Source organism: Sarcophilus harrisii, chromosome 4 (assembly GCF_902635505.1).
Source record: "Sarcophilus harrisii chromosome 4, mSarHar1.11, whole genome shotgun sequence".
Classification (NCBI taxonomy): domain Eukaryota; kingdom Metazoa; phylum Chordata; class Mammalia; order Dasyuromorphia; family Dasyuridae; genus Sarcophilus; species Sarcophilus harrisii.
This window is the reverse complement of record NC_045429.1, coordinates 435,666,234-435,686,881: the sequence shown is the minus strand read 5'-3', so window position 1 is coordinate 435,686,881 and position 20,648 is coordinate 435,666,234. Positions and strand designations below refer to the sequence as shown.

The 20,648-nt window shown below is 48.5% G+C and overlaps 1 protein-coding gene across 2 annotated transcripts in view; it reads left to right on the top strand.

The window, feature by feature from the left end:
• The first annotated feature begins 2,298 nt into the window (after positions 1–2,298).
• SEZ6 (seizure related 6 homolog) overlaps positions 2,299–20,648 on the top strand; it is a 77,260-nt gene continuing 58,910 nt past the window's right edge. For both annotated transcript variants that reach the window (XM_031967715.1, XM_031967714.1), the window contains exon 1: positions 2,299–2,544. In XM_031967715.1, coding sequence (XP_031823575.1) covers positions 2,490–2,544 — 55 coding nt within the window. In that variant the 5' untranslated portion in view covers positions 2,299–2,489. The remainder of the gene's footprint in view (positions 2,545–20,648) is intronic.

Sequence of the window (20,648 nt, the reverse complement as noted above, 5' to 3'; positions counted from 1 at the left end):
AGATGATTCAAACCAGTTCCAATTGTTCAGTGATGATGAAAACCACTTATATCCAGAGAGATGCCTGTGGGAACTGAGTGTGAACCACAACATAGCATTTTCATACTTTCTATTGATGTTTGCTTGCATTTTGTTTTCCTTAGGTTTTTTTTTCTTTCTAGATCTGATTTTTCTCATGCAATAAGATAATTGTATATATATATATATATATATATATATATATATATATATATACATATATTGGATTTAACATATATTTTTAACATATTTAACATGTATTGGACTACCTGCCATCGGGGGGGGGGGGAGAAGGGGAAAATTTGGAACAGAAAGTTTTACAAAGATTGAAAAATTACCCCTGCATATATTTTGTAAATAAAAAGCTTTAATTTAAAAAAATACCCCATGATCCTCTCCCAACTTTCCACTATCAGGACCTACACTGGGATTTGTCATGGGGGTCAGACTGCAAGTCAACTAACATTTCCTAAGTGTCTGCTAAGTGCCAGGTATAGTGCTAAATGCTGGCTAGAAGTACTAATGGTACTGGACAGTTAGATGATGCAATAGATAGAGTGGTGGCCCTGTAGTCAGAAAGACCCATCTTCTTGAACTCAAATCTCACCTCAAACACTCACTGTGTGATCCTCAGTTAAGCCACTTAACCCTGCTTGTCCTTCAGTTTCCTCATCTGTCAAATGAGTTGGAGAAGGAAATGTCAAAGCATCCCTATACCTTTGTCAAGAAAACCCTAAATAGGGTTATGAAGAGTTGGAAAAATAGACTGAACAACAGTAGTAATAGTAGTAGCAGCAGTTGCAACTGTAGTAACTATTGAACATGAATTTATGAAAAAGAGTGTGAGATTTGGAGTTTAAAGACTTAGATTTAGATCTCAGTTCTACCATTCACTACCAGAGTGACTGTAGGCAAATTACTTAAAATTTTTGGGTCTTGATTTCCTCTTTAAAATGAGAGGGTGGGCCTAAGCTTTCAAGGTCCCTCTCAGTTCTAATCTATTATGTTCTGAACTCAACTTCAAAAAGCAGCCTATTGTACTGGATAGAGAGCTGGTCTCGGGACCAGGTTCTGATACATACTTGGATGTGGGACCCCGGTCAATTCACTTATTATATCAGTGATGTAGGCAACCCCCTAATACTATAAGTTGCAGAGAAAATGCTGGCCTGCAGCTCCTTATCTGAGAGTTCCCTACACCAATGAAATTGCAGATTCGGGCTCTATCCCTGCCTCTACACATTCATATTTCTCTAACACTAAAGTTTAGCCAGTACTTTTTTCACCACAACCCTGGGAAATGACTATGAGAAGTGCCATTATCCTTATTTTCCAGATAAAGAAACTGAGGCTCAGAGAGGTGCAGCAGAATAGAGCTAGCGGCTCCCATTGCCCGTACAACTGTTCCAGGATAGAGAATACAGGGGCTAGAGATGTGGGATCTTGTCTCTAGCTGTCCAGGGCCTTAACCAGGTTGCTGCCTGCCAAGTAAAGAATGTGCCTCCTCAACACGGATGCCACTGGCTTTTAACTATAATATAAGGATAATTAAGCTTTTCTGTGAGCACAGTTTGCTGCTGATGCAGCTGCCTGGAGCCTTGGCATTTATTGAGCGCAAAGTAATAATTTATTGTCCTTTTGTAAGCTCAAAAGCCATCTTCATTATCGGCCAAGATGTGAGCTGCCACAAGGGTACCAGTGCCCCTGCCAATTGCCTCTGCAAACGGAGGCTCCTGACAGAGCACCCTTTTTGATCCTTCGTCCCTGGGAGGAGAACATGGATCCCCAGGTCCTTCTTTCACATCACTGGAGACCTGGAAGGGACCTGAGAGATCTAATTAAAGCCCTTCATTTTACAGAGGAGGAAACTGAGGCCCGGACAATTAAAGGCGTGCCTTACAGGCACACGGCTATTTAGTAATAGAACCGCATTTCTCTTTCTGCTCTGAATTAGAAATCCCAGATGTCCCACCACTCACACCCCCTACCCCAACTTCTATGCCACAGGGCAAGCAGAATGTCCTGGATGAGGGGTTGGCGGGACGTGGATAGGGCTGGGGATGAACCGTTCTCCCCACATTAGCCGAGGATTCTCCTCCCCTCGACATCGTGAACATGATGGAAGCCGGTGCCCCAAACTCCCAGCCTCTCCATACACACATCCCCCACCTTCGCTAGCTTTCCCTCACGCGCCTTTCCTCGTGTCATTACGGTAAGCTGTCGGCTCCCCCCCCACACACCTCCCCACCACCATCACCACCTCTCCAGCGATCCCCAGCGCCGACGATAGGCGCTGGCCCTGGTGCTGATTCCGTCAGGCGCTGGAGGCAGCGGCGGCGGCGGCAGCCCCGGCTCCTTTCTCCCAGCAAGCAAGCGGGACCCGGGAGTCTCTTCTCCCTCAGCCCGTTTTCTCCGGAGCCCACTCCCCTCCCCGTCGTGGGCAAGGGGCAGCGGGCAGAAGAAGCAGCATCATGCGCTCCCCCGGCATCATCCTCTTCCCCTGGTTCCTGGCGCTTCTGGCTCACGGTAAGCAAACCCAGGCGTCCCGAAGGCTCTTGGGGCTGGGGAGCGGGGAGCGGACATCCTAGGCTAGGGCAGGCGAGGGACCAATAGGGGACTTTTCAAGCGTTGTTTCTCCTTGCGCGCTCCGAAGCTCAGGAAAGCGCCCCTCGGGCTGCCTCTCTCGTTAAGTCGCCAGCTTTGGAGCGGGGGAGCGGGGAACTGAGGCGGGAAGGCGGCCGGCTGCCCTTCTGCCGCCGCCTCCCGGGCCAAGACCTCGCATTTAATCATTTCCATGAATCAGAGGAGACGGGGCTGCTGCAATTCGTCACGCCACCCCCCCCAACTCTCCACCATTCTAGACACCCTACTTCCTACCTCTCCCCCCTTTTGACCGTAGAAACGGGGTATTGAGCCATGCTGGACTCAGGGAGATGCTCGAAAGAGAGCCCACGGGCGAGCTGGGGTCGCTGTTGTCGAGACATGCTTCCTCGCGTTCTCCCCCAAACCTCTCGCGCCAAACTTCAGCTCCGACTTTCACATTCCGAACCCTCTCCAGTCCATACTGCGGAGGTGTGTGTGTGTGTGTGTGTGTGTGTGTATGGGGGCGGGTGGGGAGATGCTCTGGAGGGGTTCTGGTGGCACGTCCTCCCTCCACCCCAGCTCGCTGCAATCCTGAAAAGAAACACATCAGTCTTCCAAGCCGCCACCGCCGCCCCCCCCCCAGTCCCTCATCTTCCTCCCATCTGCCCAGAAGCTCTCCCCAGAAAAGGGGGAGGCGGGAATGTGTTTTGGAAGAAATCTCTTGGGCAGGATTAAGAAAAAGATTGAGAGGAAGGGACGGAGGAGAGTGGCCCCCGAGCTACCGACCCCCCCCCCCGACCTCCAGCCTTTTCCCACCCACTATCTCCACCTCCACACCAAGGCTCCCGACAGAAGATCCTGGAACTGAAGACCGAAAGAAGGATCCGGGACGAGTCCCGTGCAACTGGGGAAATCTTGCCTCTTTAAAGTCCCTTCACACATACACACACACACACACACACACACACACACACACCTCTCAGAGCCCCTCTTCCCATCACGTCTACACCTCGTGCCCCCTCCCTCCGCCCCGCCCGGTTCCACTCTCCTGGGTATGGGAGCAACCCATGCTGCATACAAATGGCAGAAGTCTCCCTCTGGCTCCTAACACCCTTTCTGTTCTTTTCCCGCCCAGCCACTACTCCCCTTCCCCTCAGATGTCCTAAAAGACAGAGTCCAGGAGAGCAGCATCCCTCCCCCATAACACACACGCACACACACAGAGCCCCTTGAACCCAGGCCTCTCTAAAGTTAGCTTTCAGCGTGGGGGGTGCTGGCCTGAGGCAGAAGGGAACAGCTCCCCTGCCCAGCTGGGAAAAGAATTAAGAGGTTTTCTGAAGACGGAGGGAAGAGTCAGCTTCATTTCCGATTAATCTCTTAATCCACCTGCTAATCCTTCCCAGACCGCTTTCCCATCAGAGTCCACAGACACCTGAGTCTTCTCCCCTGCAACTCCGGGAGAGGGCGCGAGGGCCGGGGAACCCGAGGAGCAGTGTAGATGGAGCGGCGGGGTTTGGGGGAGGAAACGGAGACGGTGTTTGTCAACACGGGCCGGTCCTTCAGACACCCGAGCACCCCATCCGTCATCCAATTGCTTGACTAGGAGAGGGACGTCTGGCTGGGCCCTTCGGGGCACAAAGAATCCCGAGCTTTCTGCCAGGGAGAAATTTGGGCGTACCCGGGAAAGCCCAACCCTATTATGTTGGGACCACGACCCGGCAGGTTCGCTTCTTTGGGGGAGACACAGAGAGAAAGCGTTCGGGGCGGACTTGGGGAGGACAGGGCAAGCGCTGGCAAAAGTGGGCAGCGGCCCAGCCTGGAGAGCGAAAGCGCCCGGCTTCGCTGGGGTAGCCTTGGAGAAGGCGTGTCTTCACAGGACCTCGGGGCCACCTCGCACGTATACACCTTCTCCGGGTGGGTCTGTCGTCCGGTACTCCAGCCCAGTTCCTAGAAGGTGCAATATCCCAGCTGACTCCCCGCCTGTAACCTCGGTTCCCCCCCACTCGCCAACCCTGGCTTTCCTCCGCTAACTCGGGCTACGATGGCCGATCTGCTCCGAAGACTTGGGCCCTGGACAGGACTGGGCGGGGAAGGAGGGCGCTCGCTTTGTCCCTCCACCCGGCCACCACTATATTGTATCCCCCCCACGCCCACTTTAAGGGGCCGCGGCGTCACGGTGCCCCGGTCTCGTAGCCGGCCTCCGGCCTCTCCAGCGCCACGTTCTCCAAATCTCTCTCTCACACCGCTCCCCCCTTATCCTGGCAGCGGCTGCACGCCAGCGGTTCGTGTGCCAGTGTGCCTCGGTGTGATGTGTGCGGGTGTGTGTCTGTGTCCCTCCAAGCACGAGCTGGTCCTGCTACGTTTGAGAACGTCCGCGATCTGAGCGGCTCGGGTGGGCAGCCGTCCGCCCCCCACCCCCACCCAGCCTCTGCGTCCCGAATTCCTCTCCAGATTCTTCCTGAAGTCGATCCCTGGTCCATTCCTGCCCCTTTCTTGTTTTTCAAAGATGGAGAAGAGTAATCTCCATCCCGGCTGGACTTGGCTCACTGGCACCTCCATGCCAGCTGGACGTAGCGGGTCTCGGGGGGTGTTCGGAGCAGAGGGGAGGGGAGAGGGGGAAAAGCAGGGCTCTGAGGTGGGGCTGTTGGCCGGGGACTTTGTTTGCTCTCCAAAGAAAAGCAATGAGGTGTCTTTGGGTTTACATGACTAGCTCGGCTAAGTGAACGAATAGGGCTGGCATGGTCAGAGAGCTCTCGGTCGATCCCAAGATCTTCCAGGAGCCTTTCTTTCGAGCTTAGGGGGACTGGGGTTCTTAATAACGGACGGGGCTTATTTTCCGGGCTTTGGCCAGCTTGGAGGCAGCCGGAAAAGCGCGAAGTCAGCGCTCCAGCCTCTCCATCCCTTCTCATTAGGCCTTTAAATAGTCGGTGCGGGGGATTCTGTCGTGCTGACTTTTGATTTTGGGTTAATGTGACTTTTGCTGAGCCGTCTGTCCTACCCGTGGGCGGGGCTCGGACTGCTCGGATACCAGCAGAGCCTGGACTTTCTGAGCTTCCCTACCCGGCTTTTCCCCCCCGGCCTCTGCCTGGGCCATTCCCTCAGTGGGTCAGACAGGACAGGATAAGAAATTCAATCCTGTTGGAGCTTCCCATTCGCTCCCGGACTGTATGACTGCCCTCAGCCCCTTTGCTTACAAAAGATCTCAATCCCATAAAACCACAGGATTTAGAGCCGGCTGGGACATCGGAGAATATGTAAAGCAGAAGGGAAATTGAAGGCCCAGAGAGGAAAAAGTTACTCTCCCAGGCTCGTTCAGCTAGGGAACCCAAGGCACTTAGAGATTTGGGGGAACCGGCTTCTTAACCTGAGGCCCAGGAACTCGGTTTTTAAAAATATCTATTTTGCTAGTTGTGTTGCAACATAATTGATTTCCTTTGCAAGCTTGTGTATTTTATTTTGTGCATTTAAAAACGTGATTTGAGAAGAGGCCCATAGGCGTCACCAGGCTGCCAAAGGGGCCTATGAGACAAAACCAATCTGAGAATCCCGCTTAGAATTTGGAAGGGAGAATCTTGAGGGCAAGGAAAACCAGAAGCGGCAAGTCTTCGCTTACGTTCGACCCCATTTGGATTTTCTCGGCAAAGATACTGCAGTGCTTTGCCATTTCCTTCTCCAGCTCGTTTCACAGATGAGGAAACTGAGGCAAACTGCGTCGGGGATTTGCTTAGAGTCACACGGCTAGTTCCTGAATTAGGCAGTATCTAGGACCGAATTTGAATGCAGATCTCTCTGAGTCCAAGCCCAGAGTTCTAACCACTGGGCCACCTAGCTGCCCCTTAAGGGCAAGGACCGTTTTTGATTCCGTATCCCCGGTGCCCTGGACGTAAGAAGACGTTTCACGAAACGCTTTTTAGTTGAATTACACCTAAAGCGGGATTCTAAATCCTTTGAGCTATATACCCAGAGGCCTCCGCCAAGGTCTCGTTGAGGGTCCGTCTCTTCTCCCTTTGGGGCGATACAATGACCGTACAATGAGCAGTGACCTTAGAAAGCAAAGCGAAAATGGCATGGGCCCGCTAGGCCACGCCGTGATCTCCTTGGGGAGCCCAGGGTCGCAGGCCGGGTGTCTACCCCATAGGCGCCCCGCCCCCGGCTTTGCGAGGGAGGGGTCGAGGGAGGGGAAAGAGAGCTCTGCAGGTGGGGAGGCGCTAGCTCCCGAGTGCCTGCTGCGTCGGTGTAATGATTTTTAATGAGCAATTACCTTTAGTCATTCTCCTAATTTCTGAATATCAATAAAGTTAATTAAACTCTGTGTGTGCGTATGTGTTTCTTTTGTGAGCTGGAGAGGTAGCCACTCGGAGCTGGCTGGGATTTAGCTCCGGGTGTTGGGGGCCTGGCTACATAAGTCTGTTTCCCGCCACTCGCTTTCAGGGTGACCTTGAAGGAGGAACTTCAGCCTCTTTGGGAGTCACTTTCTCTGAGGATGCTTCTGTGTGTGAGGAATGGGGGAAGGGAAAAGAAAGGGAATCTTGTACCCTGCTCCCAGATCAGAAAATTCACAGCAGAAAAGAATCTTAACGGTAGTCTCGTCCAACCCTCCTCATTGTCCAGAGCTGAGGAACTAGCCCAGAGAAGTTGAATGTTTGTCTAAAGGCACAGCGCAAATAAGAGAATCGAGACTGGAGGCAGTAAGCTCTGATTGGGAAGCCACTGTTCTTTCCCTTCCGACAAACCAAGCTTGGAAAGCCTGGGGTCTCTGAGATGAGCTCCAGTAAAACCAGGCTGTCAGTGACTTACTTCCCAGATGCCGGAAGTTAAGGCCTGAAACAAGGGGTGCTTTCTTTAGGTTGCAAGCTTGTGAGCCTCAGGTCACCTCAGCCCTCCTCTTTGGGCCCCACTCTGAGTGAGTTAAATGCTCTCGATTGGACTGTCACAAAGCCCAAGGGTGATTGATTGAAGGTTTTTATGAGACTTGGTAACTGCCTCAATTCCAGAACAACCCCTCCCCTCCTCGAGCTCTGGGGACCTGAGGGTCTGAGCACTACTTCCCCTTCATGCCTCTCTTACCTTAGATAAAGGTATCTTCGCCTAACTTTCGGAGAATGAGGGCAATGTAGACAAAAAGTGCCAGCTATATGAATTGGTGTGTTTGAGATGAAAGGCTTGGGGGAAGGGGGTCATCCCTGAAAAGGATTTCAGAAGAAATCTTGGGGAGTGGCATCTGAACTGCACCCCCGAGAAATGCAGGGCTGCCTAAAGGAGGCTAAGTACCCTGGTAGAAGAGACACAGAGGCTGGGGGTTGGGGGGAGGAGTCCCTAGTTGGAGATGGTCAGGGATTCGGGGACATTAAAAAGAATAGAGCACTGAATGGGGAGAAAGGAGGAAAAGAGCTAAGAGAAGAATTACAGTAGCTAAAAGAAATCAACACCGGCAAGATAGTCTGACCGTTAAAAAAAAAAAAAAAAAAAAAAAAAAAAAAAAAGAGCTCTGCCCAAACTAGATGTAAACGAGTGATATAGCGGCCCCAGCAGCCTGGTTGCTCCTTGCTAGGCTTCTCCCACCCCTTTCAGTCCCTGGGTCCCGTCAGGGCTGGGCATTGGAGTGTGTGGGCTGCCTGGCCTCCTGGGGCTCCTTCTTGTGGTTGGGTTTAGGCATCGGTGGGCAGAAAGCTCCCGGAGGGGACTCCAGCACCTGCTCACGCTCAGCATCAGCAGCTCCGTCATCTGTGCTTAATGGAGAGAAAGGAGTTGTGTTGGTAATCTACTTAATTAGAAGCCAGGGCTCCCACTGTTCTCTCGGAGTCAGTCCCCCCTCCTTCCACAGCATCTAGGGAAAGCAGGCAGCCCAAATTCCAACTCTTTCTCTCTTCTCTCCCCTCCCACCCACCATTTTCCTTCTACCATCAGATCTCGATTTCGATGCAGCCCAGGGCCTCTTCTCAGAGCTTTCTGGTTGGCTCAGTTAGGGGGAGGGCTCGTTATCCTGGGGGATAGCAGACTTCTTATGGCAGAGTGCCTAGTGAATGCTGCCCTCTTTCCCCCGAGTTCACTGTACCCTCAAACCTCCATTGTCCCTAAAGTCAGAGTGAAAGCTGAGAAGCCTGAGATTGTTCTTTAGAAGTAGGGAGTATCAGTGAACTGGCTGGGACTGAAGAGATTTCTAGTCTCCCCCTCTAGAACCTCTTAAGGGTTCCCTCTTGAGGGTAAGAATAATTTTTTTTTGCTTTTCTTTGTATCTTAAGCACTTAGCACAGTGCCTTAAACACAGTAGTGTTTAATAAGTATTTTTTTAAATTACTGAACTTATGTAATGTAATGTAATGATGTACACCTGTTTGGGCCTCAGTTTACCTATGTGTAAAATGAGGGGATCAAACTCTATGACCTTTAAGGTCTCTTCCACCCCGTGAGATTCAGAGACTTATTCTAACTCTGCCAGTGAAATAGATTGGGAATAGGAGCCCCGTGATGTCCTGAGTCACACCCAATTCAAACCCTGGTTCTCCAGTTTTGAGATTCTCCGTTGATCTTGAAGAGTGGGACTGATTCCTTAGAGGCTTCCCTGGGGAAAAGGAATGGGTAGGAAACAACAGCCAGTGCTGTGGATTTTGACAAGACTGTTGAAGTCTCAAAGGTGGAGGGGGATTAAGACAACATATTATAGTGGACTGAGCCCCAGATCAGGAGTCAGAGGATCTGAACAGGAAGCCCAGAATTATCACTACTACCTGTGTAACCTTGGCCAAGATAACAGACCAGAGCTCTTCCTCTGATTCTTCAAAGGCAGCCCTAGCATTGAGGCAAACACAGCAAAGGTAGAGGGAGGGAGCAGGGAAAATGTCCAATTGTAGGAGCCAGGCAAAAGTTTGGAAAGGATCTAGTCAGGATATTTATAGCTAACATTTTTATAGCACTTTAAGACTTGCAAAATGCTTTGCATATGTTATCTCATGATCCTCACAACAACCTTGTAAGGTTACTGGAATTATTAGCCACATTTTACAGATGAGAAAACTGAGGCAAAATAAGGTGAAGTTATTTACCCAGGATCACAATTAGTATCTAAGACAAGATTTGAACTTATCTATTATCTACCTTCTTGGGACTCAATTTAGGGATTGCAGATATAAAGCTAGAAAGGAATATTAAAAGTGGTTTAGATCAATGCCCTCATTTTACAGATGAAGCCCCTGAGGATCAAAGAGGACAAATGACTTGTCCAAGATTGTGCAGTAGTAAAGGACAGAGCTGGGATTTGAACTCAGGTTCTTTGACTAACATCATGCTTTTTCCACCGTACCTTCCTTAGAGATACTGGGAGAGGCCAGAGTCGAGGAGCAGAGTTACAGAGAGACTGATATAGAGTGAAGGGATTCAATTCATTTATTATCTCCTCAGTAGATAAAAGCACGATGCCTTGGACATAGTAAGTGCTCTATGGTGTCTGTGTCAGCTCTCAACTTAAGTACCTAGTGGAGTGGGGAGAGAACAAAGGATAAAATGGACATCTTGGAAAGCCAGTGGGCGTGTGGCTGTGGTTCCCATTCCATCCACCCAACAAGGGAGTGGATGGAGATCCTCATTTCTGGGGACAAGATCTCTAATGAGCAAAAGCATTGGGGTAAAGCATAGAGCAACTATATTACCATTTATTATCTACCAAGGGAGATCAGATGCACACAAATAACTAATACCCAACAGAATCTGATAATAACTGTCTCAAGAGAACATAAATTAAGAGCCATGCAGCCCAAACCCCTAGTTTTATGCACAAAGAAACTGAAACCTGGATAGGTTAAGTGATCTACCCAAAGTCACACAGCAAATTGAGCTGTGCTCAAGCTTGCTTCACTCAGATCCCAATGGACAAGTGTGTAGAAGGAGAACCCCACTGCTAACCCATCTAGAGAACATTGTCCTAGCATGCCTTTAGGAAGGCTTTTCCTCCTGGATAGGGTGACCAGTTAAGGTGCATACTGTCCTAATTCATGGCTTAGCCTACAGAGCATACCAACCTTCCACAAGGAGATGCTATAGCTCTTTGATTGTAAACTCCAGAGACCTCAAGCGAGTGTCTATTTTCCTGACTGAATTCCACACAGAGAACCAATTCTGTTTATAAAGATCCCAGAAGGAACAATCGTAACACCCATAACAGTGAACCACCTGGTAATACCAATGTCTGATCTGAGTCTCTCTTGTTGGCCTTGGTTAGTTTCCTTTTATTCAGACCAGAGTATTAAAGGTGGACAGAAGGACCTTCTTGCTACAGAAATAACTTCTCTCCCTTTTCAAAACCTAGAAATGGGGGAAAGAACATCATCCCGGGATCGAGAAATCTGGTAAAGACTCCAGTTCTGTCTCCAAATTCTCCTGGTGATCTAGAGCAAATCCATTGGCTTCTTTGGGGTTCAGTTTCTTGTTGAACTAGTTGGACACTCGGTCCTACTAGCTCTAGAAGGTGGTTTCTATCTATTCCTCTTTTCCTCGGATAACAGAGCCCCTGACCACTTGCCTATTTCTAGCTACACTTCCCCCATCCTTCTCTCCTCCCTGGCCCTCACCACCTGCAGCAGGCCCAAGGAAGCTTGGGTTGAGGGAGGGAGGGAGGAGGGAGCTGTCCAGCCAAAGCAGCCAGCTTCCTCTAGCACTATACAAATTGCTCTGTACCTGAGATTGGAGGATCGATGCATCGGCTGCTGGCAGTTTGTTGCTGCCCATTGATTGTTGTGATTTCTCTGAGGGCTCCAGAGCAAACAAACCTGCTGTCTCACCAACAACAATTCCCGAATCTCTGCGACAATGGGGCTGGAGGGAGGGAGAGGAGGAGAAAGGAAGGGGGGGGAGAGGCTTAGCTTCTGGCTCCACTGTCCCTAGGAAGGGTAAGGTGCCACTGAGCACAGTCAGACAGGGGCAAAGCTAGAGACTACAAGGCATGTGGGGAACATAGAGAGAGGGGGGGTGGCTCTGGAGGGAAGTGACCCTCAAAAGAGAATGGCACTGGAGAGGGAAAGGCAAAGGGACCGAACTAGGAAGATGTTGCCACCTAAAAAGGTCTTTCCCCCAACTCTTTGCCTGCTTATGAAGAGATCCTTTCCTCCATCCTTTGCCTACTCATGAAGGACACGAGACCTTCATCTTCTCCCCATCTGTGATTATTCAGGGGTAATGCAAAAAATATTGGAAGGGGAATTAGAGGCTTAGGTTCAAGTCCCAGCTCTATAGCTGGCTACCTGTCTGATCTCAGGTAGGTCATTTCATCCTTTCAGAGCCTTCGTTTCTTCATCTGCAAAATGGAGTAAAACTGGGGGATCCCTTTGAACTCAATCTATGGTCTTTTCACATCCTACCCTTCAAGACTCAACCCAAGTGCTGTCTCATCTCTGAAGCCTTTCCTGATTCTTCCAAACTCCTTTTGCCAGGACAGAGCTTTTTCCTTTCTTACAATGAATTTTCCAAATATCCTGTATAATCACATAATCTCACTGCCATCAAAGACCTTAGAAGTCTATATTCAATCCCTTCGTATGAAGCACAAGTTCCCTTTACAACATCCCTGAAAAGTAATCAGTCTGTCACATCTTGATGAACTCCAGTGACGGGGAACTCACCTCTTTACAAGGAAGTCTATTTTATTGTTCAACAGCTCCGCTTGTGAAGTCATTCTTTATGCCTTCGTAGAGCTTCCACCATAGTTCTTAGTCTGTCCTTTAAGACTAAGCAGAATAAATGGAACTCCTCTTCCCCATGACAACTCTTTGAATACTTTACTCTTTCTTGATATCATTGGTTCTCTTTGCATGTATATGTATATGGAATCTCCCCAGTTAGATTATAATATAGCTTCTTAAGGGCAGGCACTGAACCTCAGATTTCTTTATATTTCCTCAAGGTCCTAGATACTGCTAAACATATAGGAACCACTAGTTGAATATTGTTGAATGATTGATTGGTGGAGTGGATGTTAATGTGTTTTGATGGTAAATTAATAGTATGCAAATGATATTCAAATCATATGTAAATGAATGGACCCCTTAGACACTATGAAATAAGTGACCCCTCAATGAATGACCTCAGCCATATTTCTCTCTCCCTGGACCTCAGTCTCTCTTCATTTATCCCACTTTAGGACAGAACTAGGTGGACTTCAGTTGTTCTCTAGCTTTCCTCCTTCCCCCAAAGCCTTTTGTATCTGCAGTAAACAAATCCAATGGGTAAGCTTGGGCCCCCAGCCTGAGGCTGGATGCCAAAGGAGTTGGTCTTTGGAGCCCAGAGGCCTCTCTCTGCCTGCAGTCTGGACAACACCCAACTCCACCTCTAGTCAGCCGTGGCCACAGCAGCCTCTGTCCTGCCCATCTCTCTCATCCCTTCAATAACCACACACACACACACACACACACACACACACACATACACCCTCTTCTCTCCCCACCTGCTTGGCTGCTTACCTTTGGAAGCATCCCTTCTTGAAGAGGAGGTCACGGTCACAGCCCTATCACAAAAAGTGCCTGAGCTCCAAGCAGATGATCATTTGCATGCTGTTTTGCATCTCATTTGCATTTTCTTTGAATGTCAAAATGTGTCGAATTCAGTACAAATCCCTACTCCTTCTCCCAAACTCTATGCCTTCTACTCCTTGTCAACCAGAGTTCTCACTCTTCCTCCAATCTTCCTGGCTAGCCCTGCCCAAATGCAACTTCTCCCCTCCCAACCATCATCCCATCTTTATATCCCTTCCTCCTGCCTCCATCTAAGCTCGTAGGCGAACTGCAAGCTAAGTTTGGCCAAACAAAAGCTCCTTCTGGACCTCCAAACCACAGCTTACTGGTTGGCTAAGCCTGGACTTTCTATTCATGTGCTGGAATCATTAGCTTGCCACCAACCATCTGTATGATCAGGATGTCTCAGAACCTACCTGGCTCCACCCTGCCCAGCCCTGATTTCTCTAAGTGGGGGGATCCTCCGACCTTGGCCCTAGAAATTCTTAGCTAAACAAGCTATCTCTGCCTCTGCTTGGCACATAGGAGTGAGATTGGCAGCATGGGGCCGGCCCTGGTGGTCTGGTTAGGGGAACTTGGAGGAGTCTGTTGATTAGGTTTGAGGCAGATTGCCATATCTGAAGCTCCCAATTCCAGTGGGCATTATCGCATATATAATTTACATCCAGTTAACTAGATGTGCTAGTGGTTTGAAATATTAATCAATGGAGAGCCTGCAGCCATGACCCAGGCAATGAGGAGGGAAGCAGCACAAGAGCAAGAACCCAAACAACCCTCTGGAGGGAGGGAGGGAGAGAGAGAGGGAGGGAAGGGGGGAGAGAGAGAGAGAGAGAGAGAGAGAGAGAGAGAGAGAGAGAAGGAGGAAGGGAGAGAGAGAGAGAGAGAGAGAGAGAGAGAGAGAGAGAGAGAAAGGAGAGAGAGAGAGAAGGAGGGAGGGAGGGAGGGAGGGAGAGAGAGAGAAGGATGGAGGGAGAAAAGGAGGGAGAAAAAGAAAGAGAAAGAGAGACTTATTTCTCAGCTATGGAATTAGCAGTGAGAAGGAGAGGAAGGAGAAAGAAGAGAGAGAATAATGAAGATCCTGGAATTGAAGAGATGAGAGACAGCATAGAAGTGGACTTCCTCCCTTTAAGAATAGAGCAGCCCTTCCATAGGGTTATTTTTGCCCTGAGTCCAGAAATGAGGCAATGAGAAAGCTTTTCAAGCTGACCTCTTTGGCCTAAGAGTCTCAGCAATAAGGTGCCAAGACTAGAAGCCAAGAGAAGCCAGGATCCCCTTCCTGGACAAGCATATAATCAGCTAGCTTCTCTGAATGGCATCTGCCTTACATTCAGGAAAGCCTGATTCCTTATGTTGGGAACTGGAATGCTCCCATTGATTTGGCACAGACCCTGTCTTCCCTCTCCCTCAAACTTCCCTAATGTCAGTGAATGCCCTTCACAGTGGCAGATAGGAGGCTTCTTGCATGTACCAAACACCAGGGATCCGGAGACCCTACCGGTATCCACTGCCTGTGCCCATCAGAATACCTAATATATGGACCCCAGTCCTAGGTTGGGTACTTCCTGGAATATCTTAAAGAAAGTGGTTGCTGTAATTGAGATGGCCCTGGAAAGGGCAAGACCAGAAGGGCCGAGCGAATGCCTTCAAGGTTCATTCTATAACTTAAACCAATCAGAGATGCCTTGTGTTTCGGAGGTGAAGGATGTCCAGGCCTTCCTTCCCTTATGAGTAGGACTGAGAGAAGAGCAAGGACTGTTCCCTTGGAGACTTAGAGGCTTGAAAATTCTCCGCATGTGACATTCACATGAGTGTGGGTGTCTCAAAGTGTTTCTGAGATGTCCTCAGTGTGTCCTGGGATGTTTTCACTTGGGTGCCTGTACCTGCACGTTTCTAAGGGTTTTCCTCCAAGCGTTTGTGTCCGAATGTGTCTCTGGATATCTATGTCTATGCATCCTGGGTTTTTCTACCTCAATGTCTCTGGGTATGTGGCTTGGTTTTTATTATTTGTGTCCCTCACATTTTTCTGTGAGTGTGTGAGTCTCTTTATCTTTGTGTAGCCCTAGAGAATTGTTTCTGGGTGTGATTGAGTGTTTTAAATGTGCCAAGGTGTTTCTAGGCAGACAGGCATCTGAATCTCTACAAGGGCTCATGCCTGTCACCCTGGAGCTCCCATCACCTCCTTTTGTCTCAGTCTTGGACTCAGATGACTCCTCAAGGAGAACTGAAGCTGGAGCTGCTGCTATTTATAACCATTTAACCCCCTCCCCAACCAGAGAGATAGAGGTAGGCTGAGGAGGGCTTAAGGTAGTACCTTTCTGGGATTGTAAATCCACTCTAGGATGTGCAAGTGAGAAGCCAAGGGGACAGTGAAACAATACCAGGTATTCCATTCCCCAGCCTGGACACCAGCCAGAGGAAACCAAGGGGGAACTTAAAAATATACTGCAGAAAAAGACTTTCTCACTGGCCAACCATCTGAGCAAGGAGTTCAATGCACTTTCCAGATGAGACTGTGTCTTTGTGACAGCTACAAGTGGAGGAAAGCAGAAAATGACAATATGAAATGCTTAGGAGAAAAGAGAAGATAGCCTTAGGGCCAGCCAAAAACATTTAAGTCTGGCTTGGAATCCTCTGTTATCAGTGAAAGTGTGGAACCTTGAGGATGGAAAATTCCAGAGCCAGAGAAAGAGGACAGTCCCTTTCCCCCCTGCCCAGCTCTAGCCCGGCTTCAGAAGGCATTCTCTGGTCCCCTGGCCATTGAATCTTGGAGCAGAGTGTGATTGGAGAAAGACAATTGATGGTTTGCTAGATATGTGGTCCCAGAAGGATGGACAGAAGCTGCAACCTTGGCCCTCTTCCTTCTTTCTCTCCAAATGATTCATTAGCTCTAACTTAGGTCAGATCCCAGGATCAGAGGTTTAGGGTTGGAGGAGACTTCAGAGATTACATAATCCCACTCCCTATAAAATTAAAAAAAATAATAATAAAAATAAAAAAGGAGAAGTAACAAGTAGCCCAGCTGGGATTCAAACCCAGACCAAATCTAGCAGAACAGTGATTCTCAACTGGAATACTATTTAACTGTAAGCTCCAAGAGGCAGGAACCTTGTCCTATGGGAAAATGAGGCAAGTTGGTAGAGCAGAAGCAGGGCTGCTTTTTAGAGTCAGAGGATGTCTATTCAAATTGCAGCTGGACTACTAATAATCTGAGTGACCTTGGGCTGGTCACTCAAATGCCCTTTCTAGGACCAATTTCCTCATCTACAAAATAAGAGGGTGGGGAAGAGCTACAGGGGGTTTTTCAACTTTAGATCTATGATTCTAAACCTTTGTTATTTCATCAGTAACCAAACAAAATTGTCTGGAAGGATACAGCATTTCTGTATACAGTTGATGCATAATAAATGCTTGTTGAAGGAAGGAATGGTCACAAATAAAATACCAGGACCAGGGTAGTGGTGAATAGCTTGCATACTACAGATCAGGGAGGCATTATTAAATCAAGAGTGGAGTGTGAGGGACTAGGTTAGAAGTAAGGTGAGCAAACAATTTCATCTCTGGGTTCCAAGTGAGTTTGTTTCTGAAATAAGAAACTTTTTTGTTTTGTTTTGTTTTTGTTTTGAGGAGAAAGTGAAATGGGAGCTGGCTATTAGGAGATCACAATTTCCATCCTAACCTCAGGGCCAGCTCCGATTCCTAAATTCTCTTGGAATAGACCCAAGGTCCCCTGGCTCAACCAGGAGGGTAGTATTAGATAGTCTCTCAAGTCCATTCCAGCTTTAATATTTTCTGGGTCTATGATTTAATAGTTCCTACCCTCCTAGATATAAAACTATTTATGGCGCGCTATCTGTCTGTCTTTGTCTCTGTCTCTCTTTCCTTTTCTGTCTCTCTTCTCTTCCTTTCTGTCTCTGTTTCTCTCTCTCTCTCTCTCTCTCTCTCTCTCTCTCTCTCTCTCTCTCTCTCTCTCTCTCTCTCTCTCTCTCCTCTTCCTTTCCCCCTCCTTCCCTCTCTCCTTTGGCACCCACTTGCCCCATCTGCAAAATGGGATGTGAAATATAGAGTGTTGGCCCAGCTCCCAGAGCTGCTTCCTCTCTCAGCATAAACATCCAAGCTTCATTAGGAAATGTGCAGTAAGGGAGAGGGAGAGGACCTGGGTTCACGGAGAATGACTAAGGGAGGAACACATTAATGTTAGCCTTGAGCAGCCGCTCCTCCCCACCACGGGCCCCAGACAACACTAGAAGCTCAGCATTTCCTGCTTCTGAAGCATGTCCTGAGCCCTTCCTCAGAGTTACCTGATTATATACATGCTACTTCCCCCAGTTAGAATGTAAGCTCCTTGAGGGCAGGGATTGTTTTTATGCTTGCGTCTCTAGCATTTAACACAGTCTCTCAAAGTCCTTAATCAATGTTTGTTGACTTATTAATTGAATGTCTGATCCCTTTGATTGGCCCTAAACTCAGGCTGCTTAGTATCATTAGTCAATTTTTTATATTTATACCTTCTTTTCCCAATTAGAGTCTAAACTCTTGAAGTGAGGGTCTATGGTCTAACCATAGAATTTATTCTGATACATTAATTATATATCGAAGAGTGCTTAAATGAGGTAGATCATTGATACTCTTGAATGCTGGTGCCGAACCCCCATTTCTAAAACAATTACTCTGTCCATACTTGTACCAGACCTGTGATTTCATCAGTGTAAGGAGCTTCTGGTAAGGAATCTCCTCCCTTTATCCATGCAGACCAGAACTTGTATCTCGAGGTTTACTGAGGCACTGAGAGAGAGAAATGACTTGCTCAGAATCACACAGTTAGGATGTGGCAGAAGCCAGGTCTTCCTAACTCGGGGCCAGCTCTGTATCCACCATGCTACATCACCTCTTACATATGATTATTTTGTACTATAAAGTACAAGTAAAAGCATAAAGTACTCAGGGTAGGGGCTGATTTATTTCTGAATTTGTATCCCCCCAAGTCCTAGCACAGTGTCAAGTACCTAGTAGGCGTTTAATAAATCCCTGGGTCCAAATTTCAATGGTGATTAATTGATTGATTTTTCTCCTGTCTGCATAACCAGAGATTCCATCGCTGATAGCAATAACACCTCCTATGTATGTATACCACACCTTGTACTTTTCCAACATGTTTCTACATAATATTTCATTTGATATCGATAAGGCTTTAAGACTTGCAAAGCCTTTCCTCAAAACTGTGAGCTTCGTCGTGCAAGTATTGGCATCCCCATCTTACAGAGAAGAACACTGAGATTCAGAAAAGCAAAGTTACTTACCCAAAGTCACATAGCCATTAAGTGCCAAGAATTGCGATTTGGACCCAGATCTCCAGACTGTTCCCATAACACCACCCTGCAGGAAAGGTGGTATTACCACCATCCCTCTCTTACAGAGGAGGCTACTGAGAGGGTGGTCTCAGGCGAGCTACCCAGGGGAGTGGGGGATAAGGGTGAAAGCGAGAAAGGATGAAAAGCCAGGTCTTCTCATCTCCTACTCAGGAGCCCTTTTTACTGCCATACTCTGCCTCTTTTTAAGAGCCAGCAGCTCAATCCAAATTTAAAGCTTAGAAATCGTTCCCCTTTTTTCCCTTCTGGGGTTTTTTCTCTCCTGGTTTTTCCCTTTTGTTCTGATTTTTCTCTCCCAACATGATTCATAAAGAAATGTGTATTTAAAAAAAAATAAGGTATGTGTATAACCTGAAAAATAAAGGAAACAATAAAAAATAAAATAAAGCTTAGAAATAGCAGGTGTGCTCCCAGCACAGTGGGACCAGGGCGCTGTCCCCAGCTCCATCTCCTTGACTCTCCCTATCCTAGCAGGACATAGTAAAGGACCTTTCCACTAAGGAAAGACTCAGTGCAGAAAGGGGGAGTCTCCTGTACAGGACCTCAGTACCCCCGCTGGGTCAGAATAGCCACTTGCCCAAGAAGGGATATGGCTTAGAGTTTCCCAGGGAGCCATAAGTTTTGGGACTCATCTGGTCCAACTCAATCATTACTAGTTGTGTGGTCCTGGGTAAGTCACTTCATCTGTTTGCCTTGGTTTCCCCATCTATAAAATGAGGATAATAACAGCACCTACTTCCCAGAATTGTTGTGGGAATTAAATAGGATAATAATAGCACAATGCTTAGCACAAGTCCCTAGCACCTGCTAAATAAACACTTGTTCCCTTCCCTTTCCCTATACAAGGCTACCTTCATCAACAGGACCTTCTCCCCATTCCCCTTTGCCTCCTGTCTAGCACAGGGCAGGGAGGAGGCAGATGGGAATCAGAGATTAAAGGGGCAACAGGAAGCAATGGTGGTCCCAGTTGTGCTTTCTCGCAGATGGCTCCAGACCCACTATGGAGAGACCATAGCAAATGAGGTGGTGAGACCGGGTAGAGAGCCAGGCAAAACATCTCTACCTGACTTCTGAGCAGTCTTGATGTTCCTCATTGCACACCTACTTGCACGTGGGTACACACACACACTCACACAGAGATTCACACACAGATTCACACACACACATACACACACACTCACACAGACACACACAGAGACACACTCATACACAAAGACTCATGCAGACTCACAGACTCGCACACAGACACACACAGACTCACACACAGACATACACACACTCACACATACACACACAGACACACACACAGAGACTCATGCAGACTCACACACAGACACACACAGACTCACACACAGACATACACACACTCACACATACACACACACACACACAGAGACTCATGCAGACTCACAGACACACAGACACACACACAGAGATTCACACACACACACAGACATACACACACTCACACATACACACACAGACACACACACACACAGAGACTCATGCAGACTCACAGACTCACACACAGACACACACAGACTCACACACACAGACACACACACACTCACACATACACACACAGACACACACACACACAGACATACACACACTCACATAGACAGACACACTCATACACAAAGACTCATGCAGACTCACACTCTCACACACAGACACACACAAAGACTCACACACACACAGACACAGACACACACTCACACACATATTCTATCCTGTGTTAATTTTGTGTATGCAGGTGTCCCAAAAGCCCTAGTGCGGTTTTAGCTCCGCTCCGTGTTTTACGTGTCGGTTCCGGTCCCCAGGAGCAGGGCCAGGCTGCCATTTACCGGAGCCGCTCCATTCGGAGGAATACGGCGGCAGCGGCGGCGGCTGGGGCTGGAGCAGCGGCAGTTAGAGCGGGGGAAGGGCGCGCAGGCAGACAGGCGGGCGGCCGGGCACGGAGCTCTGGGCCACGGCCCTCCCTCGGCCCCGTGTGCCACTGCATCAAATGTCCGTCAGCCTTCATTGCAGCCTCCTCCCCCGCCCCCACCCTCGTCCCAGCCCTGCCAAGAGCGTCGGAAGGATGGGGAGGGGGGGGGGCGCGTAAAACCCCGCACTGTAGGACCCCTTCCCAGCTCCCCTGATTCAGCCCGTGCTTTGGGCCACTGCTGCCCCTGTCTGC